The following is a 21,607-nucleotide window of genomic DNA, read 5'->3' on the forward strand; positions in this document are numbered from 1 at the left end:
CTCCAATCTAAACGGAATAGCCCACTACTCCAATCTAAACGGAATAGCCCACTACTCCAATCTAAACGGAACAGCCCACTACTCCAATCTAAACGGAATAGCCCACTACTCCAATCTAAACGGAACAGCCCACTACTCCAATCTAAACGGAACAGCCCACTACTCCAATCTAAACGGAACAGCCCACTACTCCAATCTAAACGGAATAGCCCACTACACCAATCTAAACGGAACAGCCCACTACTCCAATCTAAACGGAATAGCCCACTACTCCAATCTAAACGGAATAGCCCACTACACCAATCTAAACGGAACAGCCCACTACACCAATCTAAACGGAACAGCCCACTACTCCAATCTAAACGGAATAGCCCACTACACCAATCTAAACGGAACAGCCCACTACTCCAATCTAAACGGAACAGCCCACTACTCCAAACTAAAAACCGAACACCCTACTACTCCAATCTAAACGGAACAGCCCACTACTCCAATCTAAACGGAACAGCCCACTACTCCAATCTAAACGGAATAGCCCACTACACCAATCTAAACGGAACAGCCCACTACTCCAATCTAAACGGAACAGCCCACTACTCCAAACTAAAAACCGAACACCCCACTACTCCAAACTAAAAACCGAACACCCCACTACTCCAAACTAAAAACCGAACACCCCACTACTCCAAACTAAAAACCGAACACCCTACTACTCCAATCTAAACGGAACAGCCCACTACACCAATCTAAACGGAACAGCCCACTAGTCCAATCTAAACGGAATAGCCCACTACACCAATCTAAACGGAACAGCCCACTAGTCCAATCTAAACGGAACAGCCCACTACACCAATCTAAACAGAATAGCCCAATACACCAATCTAAACGGAACAGCCCACTACTCCAATCTAAACGGAACAGCCCACTACTCCAATCTAAACGGAACAGCCCACTACTTCAATCTAAACGGAACAGCCCACTACTCCAATCTAAACGGAACAGCCCAATACTCCAATCTAAACGGAACAGCCCACTACTCCAACCTAAACGGAACAGCCCACTACTCCAACCTAAACGGAACAGCCCACTACTCCAACCTAAACCGAACAGCCCACTACTCCAATCTAAACGGAACAGCCCACTACTCCAATCTAAACGGAACAGCCCACTACTCCAATCTAAACGGAATAGCCCACTACACCAATCTAAACGGAACAGCCCACTACTCCAATCTAAACGGAATAGCCCACTACTCCAATCTAAACGGAATAGCCCACTACACCAATCTAAACGGAACAGCCCACTACACCAATCTAAACGGAACAGCCCACTACTCCAATCTAAACGGAATAGCCCACTACACCAATCTAAACGGAACAGCCCACTACTCCAATCTAAACGGAACAGCCCACTACTCCAAACTAAAAACCGAACACCCTACTACTCCAATCTAAACGGAACAGCCCACTACTCCAATCTAAACGGAACAGCCCACTACTCCAATCTAAACGGAATAGCCCACTACACCAATCTAAACGGAACAGCCCACTACTCCAATCTAAACGGAACAGCCCACTACTCCAAACTAAAAACCGAACACCCCACTACTCCAAACTAAAAACCGAACACCCCACTACTCCAAACTAAAAACCGAACACCCCACTACTCCAAACTAAAAACCGAACACCCTACTACTCCAATCTAAACGGAACAGCCCACTACACCAATCTAAACGGAACAGCCCACTAGTCCAATCTAAACGGAACAGCCCACTACACCAATCTAAACGGAACAGCCCACTAGTCCAATCTAAACGGAACAGCCCACTACTCCAATCTAAACGGAATAGCCCACTACACCAATCTAAACGGAACAGCCCACTACTCCAATCTAAACGGAATAGCCCACTACTCCAATCTAAACGGAATAGCCCACTACACCAATCTAAACGGAACAGCCCACTACACCAATCTAAACGGAACAGCCCACTACTCCAATCTAAACGGAATAGCCCACTACACCAATCTAAACGGAACAGCCCACTACTCCAATCTAAACGGAACAGCCCACTACTCCAAACTAAAAACCGAACACCCTACTACTCCAATCTAAACGGAACAGCCCACTACTCCAATCTAAACGGAACAGCCCACTACTCCAATCTAAACGGAATAGCCCACTACACCAATCTAAACGGAACAGCCCAGTACTCCAATCTAAACGGAACAGCCCACTACTCCAAACTAAAAACCGAACACCCCACTACTCCAAACTAAAAACCGAACACCCCACTACTCCAAACTAAAAACCGAACACCCCACTACTCCAAACTAAAAACCGAACACCCTACTACTCCAATCTAAACGGAACAGCCCACTACACCAATCTAAACGGAACAGCCCACTAGTCCAATCTAAACGGAATAGCCCACTACACCAATCTAAACGGAACAGCCCACTAGTCCAATCTAAACGGAACAGCCCACTACACCAATCTAAACGGAATAGCCCAATACACCAATCTAAACGGAACAGCCCACTACTCCAATCTAAACGGAACAGCCCACTACTCCAATCTAAACGGAACAGCCCACTACTTCAATCTAAACGGAACAGCCCACTACTCCAATCTAAACGGAACAGCCCAATACTCCAATCTAAACGGAACAGCCCACTACTCCAACCTAAACGGAACAGCCCACTACTCCAACCTAAACGGAACAGCCCACTACTCCAACCTAAACCGAACAGCCCACTACTCCAATCTAAACGGAACAGCCCACTACTCCAATCTAAACGGAACAGCCCACTACTCCAATCTAAACGGAATAGCCCACTACACCAATCTAAACGGAACAGCCCACTACTCCAATCTAAACGGAATAGCCCACTACTCCAATCTAAACGGAATAGCCCACTACACCAATCTAAACGGAACAGCCCACTACACCAATCTAAACGGAACAGCCCACTACTCCAATCTAAACGGAATAGCCCACTACACCAATCTAAACGGAACAGCCCACTACACCAATCTAAACGGAACAGCCCACTACTCCAATCTAAACGGAATAGCCCACTACACCAATCTAAACGGAACAGCCCACTACTCCAATCTAAACGGAACAGCCCACTACTCCAAACTAAAAACCGAACACCCTACTACTCCAATCTAAACGGAACAGCCCACTACTCCAATCTAAACGGAACAGCCCACTACTCCAATCTAAACGGAATAGCCCACTACACCAATCTAAACGGAACAGCCCACTACTCCAATCTAAACGGAACAGCCCACTACTCCAAACTAAAAACCGAACACCCCACTACTCCAAACTAAAAACCGAACACCCCACTACTCCAAACTAAAAACCGAACACCCCACTACTCCAAACTAAAAACCGAACACCCTACTACTCCAATCTAAACGGAACAGCCCACTACACCAATCTAAACGGAACAGCCCACTAGTCCAATCTAAACGGAACAGCCCACTACACCAATCTAAACGGAACAGCCCACTAGTCCAATCTAAACGGAACAGCCCACTACACCAATCTAAACGGAATAGCCCACTACACCAATCTAAACGGAACAGCCCACTACTCCAATCTAAACGGAACAGCCCACTACTCCAATCTAAACGGAACAGCCCACTACTCCAATCTAAACGGAATAGCCCACTACACCAATCTAAACGGAACAGCCCACTACTCCAATCTAAACGGAATAGCCCACTACTCCAATCTAAACGGAATAGCCCACTACACCAATCTAAACGGAACAGCCCACTACACCAATCTAAACGGAACAGCCCACTACTCCAATCTAAACGGAATAGCCCACTACACCAATCTAAACGGAACAGCCCACTACTCCAATCTAAACGGAACAGCCCACTACTCCAAACTAAAAACCGAACACCCTACTACTCCAATCTAAACGGAACAGCCCACTACTCCAATCTAAACGGAACAGCCCACTACTCCAATCTAAACGGAATAGCCCACTACACCAATCTAAACGGAACAGCCCACTACTCCAATCTAAACGGAACAGCCCACTACTCCAAACTAAAAACCGAACACCCCACTACTCCAAACTAAAAACCGAACACCCCACTACTCCAAACTAAAAACCGAACACCCCACTACTCCAAACTAAAAACCGAACACCCTACTACTCCAATCTAAACGGAACAGCCCACTACACCAATCTAAACGGAACAGCCCACTAGTCCAATCTAAACGGAACAGCCCACTACACCAATCTAAACGGAACAGCCCACTAGTCCAATCTAAACGGAACAGCCCACTACACCAATCTAAACGGAATAGCCCAATACACCAATCTAAACGGAACAGCCCACTACTCCAATCTAAACGGAACAGCCCACTACTCCAATCTAAACGGAACAGCCCACTACTTCAATCTAAACGGAACAGCCCACTACTCCAATCTAAACGGAACAGCCCACTACTCCAATCTAAACGGAACAGCCCACTACTCCAACCTAAACGGAACAGCCCACTACTCCAACCTAAACGGAACAGCCCACTACTCCAACCTAAACCGAACAGCCCACTACTCCAATCTAAACGGAACAGCCCACTACTCCAATCTAAACGGAACAGCCCACTACTCCAATCTAAACGGAATAGCCCACTACACCAATCTAAACGGAACAGCCCACTACTCCAATCTAAACGGAATAGCCCACTACTCCAATCTAAACGGAATAGCCCACTACACCAATCTAAACGGAACAGCCCACTACACCAATCTAAACGGAACAGCCCACTACTCCAATCTAAACGGAATAGCCCACTACACCAATCTAAACGGAACAGCCCACTACTCCAATCTAAACGGAACAGCCCACTACTCCAAACTAAAAACCGAACACCCTACTACTCCAATCTAAACGGAACAGCCCACTACTCCAATCTAAACGGAACAGCCCACTACTCCAATCTAAACGGAATAGCCCACTACACCAATCTAAACGGAACAGCCCACTAGTCCAATCTAAACGGAACAGCCCACTACACCAATCTAAACGGAACAGCCCACTACTCCAATCTAAACGGAACAGCCCACTACTCCAATCTAAACGGAATAGCCCACTACACCAATCTAAACGGAACAGCCCACTAGTCCAATCTAAACGGAACAGCCCACTACACCAATCTAAACGGAACAGCCCACTACACCAATCTAAACGGAACAGCCCACTACACCAATCTAAACGGAACAGCCCACTAGTCCAATCTAAACGGAACAGCCCACTAGTCCAATCTAAACGGAACAGCCCACTACACCAATCTAAACGGAACAGCCCACTAGTCCAATCTAAACGGAACAGCCCACTACACCAATCTAAACGGAATAGCCCACTACACCAATCTAAACGGAACAGCCCACTACTCCAATCTAAACGGAACAGCCCACTAGTCCAATCTAAACGGAACAGCCCACTAGTCCAATCTAAACGGAACAGCCCACTACACCAATCTAAACGGAATAGCCCACTACACCAATCTAAACGGAACAGCCCAATACTCCAATCTAAACGGAACAGCCCACTACTCCAACCTAAACGGAACAGCCCACTACTCCAACCTAAACGGAACAGCCCACTACTCCAACCTAAACCGAACAGCCCACTACTCCAATCTAAACCGAACAGCCCACTACTCCAATCTAAACGGAATAGCCCACTACACCAATCTAAACGGAACAGCCCACTACTCCAATCTAAACCGAACAGCACACTACTCCACACTACTCCACTACGTCCAGTACAGTAGGGGAGTCCAGTACAGTAGGGGATTCCAGTACAGTAGGGGACTCCAGTACAGTAGGGGCCCCCAGTACAGTAGGGGCCCCCAGTACAGTAGGGGCCCCCAGTACAGTAGGGGCCTCCAGTACAGTAGGGGCCTCCAGTACAGTAGTATAACAAGTGTTAAGGAGCTGAACTCACCAGCACCCGGTCGAAGGCGGAGGGTGTTCCCCCTCGCTGTACATGACCTAGGACTGTCACCCGTGTGTCATAGCCCAGCCTCTTCACTACCAGCTACAAAGAGACATGAGACAGGGAGAGAGTCAGATAATAGACATGGAGACATGGAGAGAGGAGCAGTCAGCCAGTCAGTGAGAGAATAGACATGGAGAGAGGAACAGTCAGTCAGGGAATAGACATGGAGAGAGGAGCAGTTAGCCAGTCAGTCAGGGAATAGACATGGAGAGAGGAGCAGTCAGCCAGCCAGTCAGAGAATATACATGGAGAGAGGAGCAATCAGCCAGTCAGTCAGTGAATAGACATGGAGAGAGGAGCAGTCAGCCAGCCAGCCAGTCAGTCAGAGAATAGACATGGAGAGAGGAGCAGTCAGCCAGCCAGCCAGCCAGCCAGTCAGTCAGGGAATAGACATGGAGAGAGGAGCAGTCAGTCAGCCAGTCAGGAAATAGACATGGAGAGAGGAGCAGTCAGCCAGCCAGTCAGCCAGGGAATAGACATGGAGAGAGGACCAGCCAGTCAGGGAATAGACATGGAGAGAGGAGCAGTCAGCCAGGGAATAGACATGGAGAGAGGAGCAGTCAGCCAGGGAATAGACATGGAGAGAGGAGCAGTCAGCCAGGGAATAGACATGGAGAGAGGAGCAGTCAGCCAGCCAGCCAGCCAGGGAAGAGAATAGACATGGAGAGAGGAGCAGTCAGCCAGCCAGCCAGCCAGTTAGGGAATAGACATGGAGAGAGGAGCAGTCACCCAGCCAGTCAATAGACAGTCAGCCAGTCAGTCAGTCAGGGAATAGACATGGAGAGAGGAGCAGTCAGCCAGCCAGTCAGAGAAAAGACATGGAGAGAGGAGCAGTCAGCCAGTCAGAGAATAGACATGGAGAGAGGAGCAGTCAGCCAGTCAGTCAGTCAGTCAGGGAATAGACATGGAGAGAGGAGCAGTCAGCCAGTCAGAGAATAGACATGGAGAGAGGAGCAGTCAGCCAGTCAGAGAATAGACATGGAGAGAGGAGCAGTCAGCCAGTCAGTCAGCCAGTCAGAGAATAGACATGGAGAGAGAAGCAGTCAGCCAGTCAGAGAATAGACATGGAGAGAGGAGCAGTCAGCCAGTCAGTCAGTCAGTCAGGGAATAGACATGGAGAGAGGAGCAGTCAGCCAGCCAGTCAGAGAAAAGACATGGAGAGAGGAGCAGTCAGCCAGTCAGAGAATAGACACGGAGAGAGGAGCAGTCAGCCAGTCAGAGAATAGACATGGAGAGAGGAGCAGTCAGCCAGTCAGAGAATAGACATGGAGAGAGGAGCAGTCAGCCAGTCAGAGAATAGACATGGAGAGAGGAGCAGTCAGCCAGTCAGTCAGTCAGTCAGTCAGGGAATAGACATGGAGAGAGGAGCAGTCAGCCAGGAAATAGACATGGAGAAACGAGGTCAAGTCAGCAAAGGGAACACATATGTTTATACAGTCATGGGATGCATCCTGTTCTCTTTATAGTGCACTACAAAGGGAACAGGGTCAAATTTGGGACGCATTGTCATGGTCCCACAAAGTATAAGAAGTCACTATGTGATTAATACTGATGCAGTTTATCAGGCTTTCATACAAAGACAGAGGCACACGGAATGAGCTGCTTAAAGACGTACATCCTTGACGTAGCTTGAAGAGATCGGTTCACCAGCTCTGTTGATGGCCCCTTCAGCGATGATTACTATGTTCAGTCTGGAGCCCTTACTGCGACTCTGCACACAAACACATCACACACACACACAAATATATTACTGACACTCTGCACACACACTACACCAGTGTCTTTCAGTGTATTTGGCTCTTCAGAACAGAATGCAAAAGAACAGAACAGAATAGAGAACAGAATGAAACAGAATATAGAACAGAATATAGAACAGAATATAGAACAGAATATAGAACAGAATATAGAACAGAATATAGAACAGAATATAGAACAGAATATAGAACATAATATAACAAAGAACAGAATGTAATAGAACTGAATATAGAACAGAATATAGAATATAATAGAACTGAATATAATAGAACAGAATATAGAACAGAATATAGAATATAATAGAACTGAATATAGAACAGAATATAGAATATAATAGAACTGAATATAGAACAGAATATAGAATATAATAGAACAGAATATAGAATATAACAGAACAGAATATAGAACAGAATATAGAACAGAATATAACAGAACAGAATATAGAACAGAATATAGAACAGAATATAGAACTGAATATAGAACATAATATAACAAAGAACAGAATGTAATAGAACTGAATATAGAACAGAATATAGAACAGAATATAGAACAGAATATAGAACAGAATATAGAACAGAATATAGAACATAATATAACAAAGAACAGAATGTAATAGAACTGAATATAGAACAGAATATAGAACTGAATATAGAACAGAATATAGAATATAATAGAACTGAATATAGAACAGAATATAGAATATAATAGAACAGAATATAGAACAGAATATAGAATATAATATAGAACAGAATATAGAACAGAATATAGAACATAATATAACAAAGAACAGAATGTAATAGAACTGAATATAGAACAGAATATAGAATATAATAGAACTGAATATAGAACAGAATATAGAATATAATAGAACTGAATATAGAACAGAATATAGAATATAATAGAACAGAATATAGAATATAACAGAACAGAATATAGAATATAATAGAACAGAATATAATAGAACAGAATATAGAATATAATAGAACAGAATATAATAGAACAGAATATAGACTATAATATAACAGAATATAACAGAACAGAATATAATAGAACAGAATATAATAGAACAGAATATAGAATATAATAGAACAGAATATAATAGAACAGAATATAGAATATAATAGAACAGTTTGTCAGTTTGTTATATCTTGAGTACTTCTCCTGTCCTATTCGGTGTCCTGTGTGAATCTAAGTGTGCGTTCTCTAATTCTCTCCTTCTCTCTTTCTTTCTCTCTCTCTCCTTGCTGTCCCCAGTCCACCTGGCCGTGCTGCTGCTCCAGTTTCAACTGTTCTGCCTTATTATTATTATTCGACCATGCTGGTCATTTATGAACATTTGAACATCTTGGCCATGTTCTGTTATAATCTCCACCCGGCACAGCCAGAAGAGGACTGGCCACCCCACATATGCTCTCTCTAATTCTCTCTTTCTTTCTCTCTCTCGGAGGACCTGAGCCCTAGGACCATGCCCCAGGAATACCTGACATGATGACTCCTTGCTGTCCCCAGTCCACCTGACCGTGCTGCTGCTCCAGTTTCAACTGTTCTGCCTTATTATTATTCGACCATGCTGGTCATTTATGAACATTTGAACATCTTGGCCATGTTCTGTTATAATCTCAACCCAGCACAGCCAGAAGAGGACTGGCCACCCCACATAGCCTGGTTCCTCTCTAGGTTTCTTCCTAGGTTTTGGCCTTTCTAGGGAGTTTTTCCTAGCCACCGTGCTTCTACACCTGCATTGCTTGCTATTTTGGGTTTTAGGCTGGGTTTCTGTACAGCACTTTGAGATATCAGCTAATGTACGAAGGGCTATATGAATAAATTTGATTTGATTTGAATATAATAGAACAGAATATAGAATATAATAGAACAGAATATAACAGAACAGAATATAGAATGTAACAGAACAGAATATAGAATATAACAGAACAGAATATAATAGAACAGAATATAGAATATAATAGAACAGAATATAACAGAACAGAATATAATAGAACAGAATATAGAATGTAACAGAACAGAATATAATAGAACAGAATATAGACTATAATATAACAGAATATAACAGAACAGAATATAATAGAACAGAATATAATAGAACAGAATATAGAATATAATAGAACAGAATATAACAGAACAGAATATAATAGAACAGAATATAATAGAACAGAATATAGAATATAATAGAACAGAATATAATAGAACAGAATATAGAATATAACAGAACAGAATATAATAGAACAGAATATAGAATATAATAGAACAGAATATAATAGAACAGAATATAGAATATAATAGAACAGAATATAACAGAACAGAATATAATAGAACAGAATATAATAGAACAGAATATAGAATATAATAGAACAGAATATAATAGAACAGAATATAGAATATAACAGAACAGAATATAATAGAACAGAATATAGAATGTAACAGAACAGAATATAGAATATAACAGAACAGAATATAATAGAACAGAATATAGAATGTAACAGAACAGAATATAGAATATAACAGAACAGAATATAATAGAACAGAATATAGAATATAATAGAACAGAATATAATAGAACAGAATATAGAATATAATAGAACAGAATATAACAGAACAGAATATAGAATGTAACAGAACAGAATATAGAATATAACAGAACAGAATATAATAGAACAGAATATAGAATATAATAGAACAGAATATAACAGAACAGAATATAATAGAACAGAATATAATAGAACAGAATATAGAATATAATAGAACAGAATATAATAGAACAGAATATAATAGAACAGAATATATAATATAATAGAACAGAATATAACAGAACAGAATATAGAATATAATAGAACAGAATATAACAGAACAGAATATAGAATATAACAGAACAGAATATAATAGAACAGAATATAATAGAACAGAATATAGAATATAATAGAACAGAATATAATAGAACAGAATATAGAATATAACAGAACAGAATATAATAGAACAGAATATAGAATATAACAGAACAGAATATAATAGAACAGAATATAGACTATAATATAACAGAATATAACAGAACAGAATATAGAATATAATAGAACAGAATATAACAGAACAGAATATAATAGAACAGAATATAATAGAACAGAATATAGAATATAATAGAACAGAATATAATAGAACAGAATATAGAATATAACAGAACAGAATATAATAGAACAGAATATAGAATATAACAGAACAGAATATAATAGAACAGAATATAGACTATAATATAACAGAATATAACAGAACAGAATATAATAGAACAGAATATAGAATATAATAGAACAGAATATAATAGAACAGAATATAGAATATAATAGAACAGAATATAGAATATAATAGAACAGAATATAGACTATAATATAACAGAATATAACAGAACAGAATATAATAGAACAGAATATAGAATATAACAGAACAGAATATAGACTATAATATAACAGAATATAATAGAACAGAATATAATAGAACAGAATATAGAATATAACAGAACAGAATATAATAGAACAGAATATAGAATATAACAGAACAGAATATAATAGAACAGAATATAGACTATAATATAACAGAATATAACAGAACAGAATATAATAGAACAGAATATAATAGAACGGAATATAACAGAACAGAATATAATAGAACAGAATATAGAATATAACAGAACAGAATATAATAGAACGGAATATAACAGAACAGAATATAGAATATAACAGAACAGAATATAGAATATAACAGAACAGAATATAGAATATAACAGAACAGAATATAATAGAACAGAATATAGAATATAACAGAACAGAATATAATAGAACAGAATATAGAATATAACAGAACAGAATATAATATAACAGAATATAACAGAACAGAATATAGACTATAATATAACAGAATATAGACTATAATATAACAGAATATAATATAACAGAATATAGACTATAATATAACAGAATATAACAGAACAGAATATAATAGAACAGAATATAGAATATAATAGAACAGAATATAATAGAACAGAATATAGAATATAATAGAACAGAATATAATAGAACAGAATATAGAATATAATAGAACAGAATATAGAATATAACAGAACAGAATATAATATAACAGAATATAGACTATAATATAACAGAATATAATATAACAGAATATAGACTATAATATAACAGAATATAACAGAACGGAATATAACAGAACAGAATATAATAGAACAGAATAGAGCAGAACAAAACAGAACATAGAATATAACACAATATAGAACAGAGCAAAGCAGAACTAAATATCGAATAGAACAGAGCATAGAACAGAGCAGAATAGAACAGAATATAATCTAGAACAGAACACATAACAGACTTTAGAACAGAACAGAGAATATAACAGGATATAGAATAAAACAAAACAAGACATAGAATAGAACAACTTTGTTGTGATTCCAGCCTTGTGTCTTCTTGAGTATGACGCTACAAGCTTGGCACACCTGTATTTGGGGATTTTCTCTGATTCTTCTCTGCAGATCCTCTCAAGCTCTGTCAGGTTGGATGGGGAGTGTTTCTGCACAGCTATTTTCAGGTCTCTCCAGAGATGTTAGATCGGATTCAAGTCCGGGCTGTGGCTGGGCCACTGAAGGACATTCAGAGACTTGTCCCGAAGCCATTCCTGCGTTGTCTTGGCTGTGTGCTTAGGGTCGTTGTCCTGCCGCTGAAAAACATTCCCACAACATGCTGCTGCCACCACCATGCTTCACTGTAGAGATGGTGCCAGGTTTCCTCCAGACGTGACGCTTGGCATTCAGGCCAAAGAGTTCAATCTTGGTTTCATCAGACCAGAGAATCTTGTTCCTCACTAGAGTCCTTTAGGTGCCTTTTGGAAACTCCAAGCAGGTTGTCATGTGCATTTTACTTCACCTGAAGGTTCTCCCATCTCCACAGAGGAACTCTGAAGCTCTGTCAGCGTGACCATAGGCTTCTTGGTCACCTCCCTGACAAAGGTCCTTCTCCCCCGATTGCCCAGTTTGGCCGAGCAGACAGCTCGAGGAAGAGTCTTGGTGGTTCCAAACTTATTCCATTTAAGAATGATGGAGGCCACTGTGTTCTTGGGGACCTTCAATGCTGCAGAAATGTTTTGGGGCCCTTCCCCAGATCTGTGCCTTGACACAATCCTGTCTCGGAGCTCTACGGACAATTCCTTCGACCTCATGGCTTGGTTTTTACTCTGACATGTCAACTGTGGGACCTTATATAGACAAGTGTGTGCCTTTCCAAATCATGTCCAATCAACTTATTCTAAAATTGAATTTACAATTTTAGAATAAGGCTTTAACATTACAAAATGTGAAAAAAGTCAAGGGGTCTGAATATTTTCCAAATGCACTGTATAACAGAAGATCAAATCAAATGTATTTATATAGCCCGTCTTACATCAGCTGATGTCACAAAGTGCTATACAGAAACCCAGCCTAAAACCCCAAACAGCAAGCAATGCAGGTGTAGAAGAGGCTAGAATATATGCTGAACAAACATATAAATGCAACATGCAGCACTGAGAATGCACACGTGGTAAATGAGCTTTTAGTGGCGTCAGACCTTTGTGTCTGTCCTCCTAACACTAACCCTAACCTGCTGCTTTGTTTTTTGTTACCTTTTTCCCCCTTTTTAGTGAAATGGGTTACTGAGATGCAGTACCTCAGAACACGGCAGGCCCCTTAGTGCTGCTTTGGACAACATCAACCACCTCATTCTTCTGGAGAGAGTGGAAAACCTAATTGGTCTACACGGACAAGTTCTGGCCTGGTTTAGATGGCAACAGTCAGAAAGATATTAGTTAGTCTCTGTGGATGGTTTGTCTTCTGACAAATCAATGGTAAGTTTCGGTGTTCCTCAAGTTTCCATTTTAGGACCACTATTGTTTTCACTATATATTCTACCTCTTTGCGATGTCATTCGTAAACACAATGTCACTGCTATGCAGACGACACACAGCTATGCATTTCGATGAAGAAGTGGTGAATCCCCAAAACTCTGGACCCTGACCTCTCTTTTGACAAACACATCAAGAATATTTAAAGGGCAGCTTTTTCCAACTTCGTAAAATTGCAAAAACCAGAACTTTTCTGTAAAATAATGATGCAGAAAAGCTTATCCATGCTTTTGTCACTTCTAGGTTAGGCTACCCGGATAAAGCACTAAATAAACTTCAGTTAGTGCAAAACACAGCTGCTAGAATCCTGACTAGAACCAAACGATGTGATCATATTACTCCAGTGCTAGCCTCTCTACACTGGCTTCCTGTCAAAGCAAGGGCTGATTTCAAGGTTTTACTGCTAACCTACAAAGCATTACATGGGCTTGCTCCGACCTGTTTCTCCAATTTGGTCCTGCAGTACATACCTACACGTACGCTACGGTCACAAGACGCAGGCCTCCTAATTGTCCCTAGAATTTCTAAGCAAACAGCTGGAGGCAGGGCTTTCTCCTATAGAGCTCCATTTTTATGGAATGGTCTGCCTACCCATGTGAGAGATGCACTCGGTCTCAACCTTTAAGTCTCTATTGAAGACTCATCTCTTCAGTAGGTCCTATGATTGAGTGTAGTCTGGCCCAGGGGTGTGAAGGTGAATGGCAAGGCACTGGAGCAACTAACCACTCTTGATGAGTCTGCCTGGCCGGTTCCCCTCTCTCCACTGGGATTCTCTGCCTCTGACCCTATTACAGGGGCTGAGTCACTGGCTTACTAGTGCTCTTCCATGCCGTCCCTAGGAGGGGGGCATCACTTGAGTGGGTTGAGTCACAGACGTGATCTTCCTGTCCAGTTTTGCGCCCACTCGGGCTCCTGCGGTGGAGATCTCCCTGGGCTAAACTCAGCCTTGTCTCAGGGTAGTAACTTGGTGGTCTGTTGATATCCATCTAGTGGTGTGGGGACTATACTCAGCCTTGTCTCAGGGTAGTAAGATGGTGGTCTGTTGATATCCATCTAGTGGTGTGGGGACTATACTCAGCCTTGTCTCAGGGTAGTCAGATGGTGGTCTGTTGATATCCATCTAGTGGTGTTGGGACTATACTCAGCCTTGTCTCAGGGTAGTAAGATGGTGGTCTGTTGATATCCATCTAGTGGTGTTGGGACTATACTCAGCCTTGTCTCAGGGTAGTAAGTTGGTGGTCTGTTGATATCCATCTAGTGGTGTGGGGACTATACTCAGCCTTGTCTCAGGGTAGTCAGATGGTGGTCTGTTGATATCCATCTAGTGGTGTTGGGACTATACTCAGCCTTGTCTCAGGGTAGTCAGATGGTGGTCTGTTGATATCCATCTAGTGGTGTTGGGACTATACTCAGCCTTGTCTCAGGGTAGTAAGTTGGTGGTCTGTTGATATCCATCTAGTGGTGTTGGGACTATACTCAGCCTTGTCTCAGGGTAGTCAGATGGTGGTCTGTTGATATCCATCTAGTGGTGTTGGGACTATACTCAGCCTTGTCTCAGGGTAGTCAGATGTTGGTCTGTTGATATCCATCTAGTGGTGTTGGGACTATACTCAGCCTTGTCTCAGGGTAGTCAGATGGTGGTCTGTTGATATCCATCTAGTGGTGTTGGGACTATACTCAGCCTTGTCTCAGGGTAGTCAGATGGTGGTCTGTTGATATCCATCTAGTGGTGTTGGGACTATACTCAGCCTTGTCTCAGGGTAGTCAGATGATGGTCTGTTTATATCCAGCTAATGGTGTGGGTACTGTGCTTTGGAAAAGTGGGTGGGGTTATATCCTGCCGGGTTGGCCGGGGCCACAGTGTCCCCTTAACCCCCCCGTCTCAGCCTCCAGTATCTATGCTGCAATAGTCTATGTGCCAGGGGGCTGGGGTCAGTCTGTTATATCTGGTGCAATTATGTCGTCTTATCTGGTGTCCTGTGTAAACTTAAATGTGTTCCCTCTCTCTCTCTCTCTCGACCTCTGAATGCTCAGCTATGAAAAGCCAACTGACATTTACTCCTGAGGTGCTGATCTGTTGCACCCTCTACAACCACTGTGATTATTATTTGACCCTGTTGGTCATCTATGAACGTTTGAACATCTTGAAGAACGATATGGCCTTGATGGCCATGTACCCTTATAATCTCTACCGGCACAGCCAGAAGAGGACTGGCCACCCCTCAGAGCCTGGTTCCTCTCTAGGTTTCTTCCTAGGTTCCTGCCTTTCTAGGGAGTTTTTCCTAGCCACCGTGCTTCTACATCTGCATTGGTTGCTGTTTTAGGCTGGGATTCTGTATATCACTTTGTGACATGATGTTAAAAAGGTGGTATAAATACATTTGATTGATGTAGTAAGTGTTGGTCCCATGTTTCATGATCTGAAAAAGAAAATCCAAGACATTTTGAGGGGTATTTCTGTCTGTAATATAGCCCCTTTGTGGGAAAAAACTCATTCCGATTGGCTGGGCCTGGCTCACCAATGGCTACGCCCCTGCCCAGTCATGTGAAATCCATAGATTAGGGTCTAATGAATTTATTTCAAATGACCGATTTTCTGATATGAACTGTAACTGAGTAAAATCTTAGAAATTGTTGCATTTCAATTTTTGTTCCATGTAGAATAGAATAAAATAGAACAGAACAGGATAGAACAGGATAGAATAAAATAGAACAGGATAGAACAGTATAGAATAAAATAGAACAGGATAGAACAGTATAGAATAAAAAAGAACAGTAAAGAATAAAATAGAACAGTATAGAATAAAATAGAACAGGATAGAAAAAAATAGAACAGGATAGAATAAAATAGAACAGGATAGAACAGAACAGAACAGAAAAGGATAGAACAGTATAGAATAAAATAGAACAGTATAGAATAAAATAGAACAGGATAGAACAGTATAGAATAAAATAGAACAGTATAGAATAAAATAGAACAGGATAGAACAGTATATAATAAAATAGAACAGTATAGAATAAAATAGAACAGGATAGAATAAAATAGAACAGGAGAGAATAAAATAGAACAGGATAGAACAGAACAGAACAGAAAAGGATAGAACAGTATAGAATAAAATAGAACAGGATAGAATAAAATAGAAAAGGAGAGAACAGTATAGAATAAAATAGAACAGGATAGAATAAAATAGAACAGGATAGAACAGAACAGAACAGAATAGAAAAGGATAGAACAGTATAGAATAAAATAGAACAGGATAGAATAAAATAGAAAAGGAGAGAACAGTATAGAATAAAATAGAACAGGATAGAATAAAATAGAACAGGATAGAACAGAACAGAACAGAAAAGGATAGAACAGTATAGAATAAAATAGAACAGTATAGAATAAAATAGAACAGGATAGAACAGTATATAATAAAATAGAACAGTATAGAATAAAATAGAACAGGATAGAATAAAATAGAACAGGATAGAACAGAACAGAATAGAAAAGGATAGAACAGTATAGAATAAAATAGAACAGTATAGAATAAAATAGAACAGGATAGAACAGTATATAATAAAATAGAACAGTATAGAATAAAATAGAACAGGATAGAACAGAACAGGATAGAACAGTATAGAATAAAATAGAACAGAATAGAATAGAATAAAATTGAACAGGATAGAATAGAACAGTATAGAATAAAATAGAACAGGATAGAACAGAACAGAATAGAAAAGGATAGAACAGTATAGAATAAAATAGAACAGAACAGTATAGAATAAAATAGAACAGGATAGAACAGTATAGAATAAAATAGAACAGAACAGTATAGAATAAAATAGAACAGGATAGAACAGAACAGAATAGAAAAGGATAGAACAGTATAGAATAAAATAGAACAGGATAGAACAGTATAGAATAAAATAGAACAAAACAGTATAGAATAAAATAGAACAGGATAGAACAGAACAGAATAGAAAAGGATAGAACAGTATAGAATAAAATAGAACAGGATAGAACAGTATATAATAAAATAGAACAGTATAGAATAAAATAGAACAGGATAGAACAGAACAGAATAGAACAGTATAGAATAAAATAGAACAGAATAGAATAGAATAAAATAGAACAGGATAGAATAGAACAGTATAGAATAAAATAGAACAGGATAGAACAGAACAGAATAGAAAAGGATAGAACAGTATATAATAAAATAGAACAGAACAGTATAGAATAAAATAGAACAGGATAGAACAGTATAGAATAAAATAGAACAGAACAGTATAGAATAAAATAGAACAGGATAGAACAGTATAGAATAAAATAGAACAGAACAGTATAGAATAAAATAGAACAGGATAGAACAGAACAGAATAGAAAAGGATAGAACAGGATAGAATAAAATAGAACAGGATAGAACAGTATAGAATAAAATAGAACAGAACAGTATAGAATAAAATAGAACAGGATAGAACAGAACAGAATAGAAAAGGATAGAACAGGATAGAATAAAATAGAACAGGATAGAACAGTATAGAATAAAATAGAACAGAACAGTATAGAATAAAATAGAACAGGATAGAACAGAACAGAATAGAAAAGGATAGAACAGTATAGAATAAAATAGAACAGGATAGAACAGTATAGAATATAGAACTAGTCCCAGCCTCACATGCTCCAGGCGGGCACACATGTGGTCCTCCCAGCCCTCTAATGGTGGAGCCTCTGGGATGAAGAGCCAGTCTGCTCCGGAGGCCAGAGCAGACACCAACGCTAGATACCTGTGGAGAGAGAAAATTAATGGAATGGAATGGCCTGTTTTAGAGAGGTTACAGAGGATACAGTCACACATAACAACGACCCTAAAATAACAACATTAACATGTGGAACTTAACTTACCCACAGTGACGTCCCATGACCTCCAGGACAAATGCACGCTGGTGGCTGTAAAATAAACTCTTTACTCAGAACTGATTTTAAAAGCAATTTAGTACAAACCACATTCATGTTGTCATTGAATTTAAGAATTGAACTTACACACACTGCTGCTACTCTGTTTATTATACACTGCTCAAAAAAATAAAGGGAACACTAAAATAACACATCCTAGATCTGAATGAATGAAATATTCTTATTAAATACTTTTTCTTTACATAGTTGAATGTGCTGACAACAAAAGCACACAAAAAATTATCAATGGAAATCAAATTTATCAACCCATGGAGGTCTGGATTTGGAGTCACACTCAAAATTAAAGTGGAAAACCACACTACAGGCTGATCCAACTTTAATGTAATGTCCTTAAAACAAGTCAAAATGAGGCTCAGTAGTGTGTGTGGCTTCCACGTGCCTGTATGACCTCCCTACAACGCCTGGGCATGGTCCTGATGAGGTGGCGGATGGTCTCCTGAGGGATCTCCTCCCAGACCTGGACTAAAGCATCCGCCAACTCCTGGACAGTCTGTGGTGCAACGTGGCGTTGGTGGATGGAGCGAGACATGATGTCCCAGATGTGCTCAATTGGATTCAGGTCTGGGGAAGGGGCGGGCCAGTCCATAGCATCAATGCCTTCCTCTTGCAGGAACTGCTGACACACTCCAGCCTCATGAGGTCTAGCAATGTCTTGCATTAGGAGGAACCCAGGGCCAACCGTACCAGCATATGGTCTCACAAGGGGTCTAAGGATCTCATCTCGGTACCAAATGGCAGTCAGGCTACCTCTGGCGAGCACATGAGGGCTGTGCGGCCCCCCAAAGAAATGCCACCCCACACCATTACTGACCCACCGCCAAACCGGTCATGCTGGAGGATGTTGCAGGCAGCAGAACGTTCTCCACGGCGTCTCCAGACTCTGTCACGTCTGTCACATGTGCTCAGTGTGAACCTGTGAAGAGTGCCAGTGGCGAATTTGCCAATCTTGGTGTTCTCTGGCAAATGCCAAACGTCCTGCATGGTGTTGAGCTGTAAGCACAACCCCCACCTGTGGAGGTCGGGCCCTCATACCACCCTCATTGAGTCTGTTTCTGACCGTTTGAGCAGACATGCATATTTGTGGCCTGCTGGAGGTCATTTTGCAGGGCTCTGGCAGTGCTCCTCCTGCTCGTCCTTGCACTAAGGCGGAGTTAGCGGTCCTGCTGCTGGGTTGTTGCCCTCCTACGGCCTCCTCCACACTCCTGATGTACTGGCCTGTCTCCTGGTAGCACCTCCATGCTCTGGACACTATGCTGACAGACACATCAAACCTTCTTGCCACAGCTCGCATTGATGTGCCATCCTGAATGAGCTGCAAAACCTGAGGCACTTGTGTGGGTTGTAGACTCCGTCTCATGCTACCACTAGAGTGAAAGCACCGCCAGCATTCAAGTGACCAAAACATCAGCCAGGAAGCATAGGAACTGAGAAGTGGTCTGTGGTCACCACCTGCAGAACCAGTCCTTTATTGGGGGTGTCTTGCTAATTGCCTATAATTTCCACCTGTTGTCTATTCCATTTGCACAACAGCATGTGACATTTATTGTCAATCAGTGTTGCTTCCTAAGTGGACAGTTTGATTTCACAGAAGTGTGATTGACTTGGAGTTACATTGTGTTGTTTAAGTGTTCCCTTTATTTTTTTGAGCAGTGTATATCATGATTGTCTCGTCACTTTACTTTCAATGCTGTAGAAATGTTTTGCTACGCTTTCCCAGATCTGTGCCTCGATACAATCCTGTCTCGGAGCTCTACGGACAATTCCTTCGACCTCTTGGCTTGGTTTTTGCTCTGACATGCACTGTCAACTGGGGGACCTTATATAGACAGGTGTGTGCCTTTCCAAATCATGTCCAATCAATTGAATTACCACAGGTGGACTCCAATCAAGTTGTAGAAACATCTCAAGGATAATCAATGGAAACAAGATGCACCTGAGCTCAATTTCAAGTCTCATAGCAAAGGGTCTGAATACTTATGTAAATAAGGCATTTGTTTTAACCTCTTTGGGCTAGGGGGCACTATTTTCAAGTTCGGATGAAAAGCGTGCCCAAAGTAAACTGCCTTTTACTCAGGCCCAGAAGCTAGGATATGCATATTATTAGTAGGTTTGGATCGAAAACACTCTAAAGTTGCTAAAACTGTTAAAATAATGTCTGTGAATATAACAGAACTGATTTGGCAGGCGAAACCCCGAGGACAAACCATCCAGGGAACTTTTATTTTAGGTCACTGTGTTTTCAATTTCATTTTCTATGGGAAACCCTATTTATGAGGAACCTGGTTGCAGTTCCTATGGCTTCCACTAGATGTCAACAGTCTTTAGAAATTGGTTGATCTTTTTATTTTTGAGAAATGAAGAAGTAGTCCTGTTCTTTCCATGTGTCACTCAGATGGACTCAAGTCTTTTGGTGCGCATGATCTGGATCACGCTCCATGTTGTTTTTTTCCGGTATTGAACACAGAATATCCCGTTTGCAATTTGATCGATTATTTACGTTTTAGGGTACCTAAGGTTGGATTAGGAACGTTGTTTGAAATGTTTGGACCAAGTTTAGATACTTTGTAGGCATGTTGGGCGAGTTGAAACCGCCAAATAAATTTACATTTTTGGGATATAAAGAAGGAATTTATCGAACAAAAGGACCATTTGTGATGTTTCTGGGACGTTTTGGAGTGCCAACAGAAGAAGATCTTCAAAAGGTAAGGCATTAATTAAATCGCTATTTCTGACTTTTGTCGCGCACCTGCCTGGTTGAAATCTGATTTTCATGTGACTGTATGCGGGGCGCTGTCCTCAGATAATCACATGGTCTGCTTACACAGTAAAGTTTTGACACAGCGGCTGGATTAACAAGAAGTTAAGCTTTATTTTGATGTATAACACTTGCATGTTTTATGAATTTGT

At 40.7% G+C, this 21,607-nt stretch overlaps 1 protein-coding gene across 1 annotated transcript in view; it reads right to left on the reverse strand.

Moving 5' to 3' along the window:
- Positions 1 to 21,607, reverse strand: part of pfkla (phosphofructokinase, liver a) — a 66,381-nt gene that overhangs the window by 19,212 nt on the left and 25,562 nt on the right. Inside the window, exons 6-9 of the mRNA XM_036959534.2 lie at positions 18,629 to 18,673; positions 18,402 to 18,510; positions 7,652 to 7,747; positions 5,983 to 6,075 (exon numbers count right to left, since the gene is read on the reverse strand). Of these exons, the coding sequence (XP_036815429.2) occupies positions 5,983 to 6,075; positions 7,652 to 7,747; positions 18,402 to 18,510; positions 18,629 to 18,673 (343 nt within the window). The remainder of the gene's footprint in view (positions 1 to 5,982; positions 6,076 to 7,651; positions 7,748 to 18,401; positions 18,511 to 18,628; positions 18,674 to 21,607) is intronic.

Source organism: Oncorhynchus mykiss, chromosome 22 (assembly GCF_057628025.1).
Source record: "Oncorhynchus mykiss isolate SJ-2025 chromosome 22, ASM5762802v1, whole genome shotgun sequence".
NCBI classification, from domain to species: domain Eukaryota; kingdom Metazoa; phylum Chordata; class Actinopteri; order Salmoniformes; family Salmonidae; genus Oncorhynchus; species Oncorhynchus mykiss.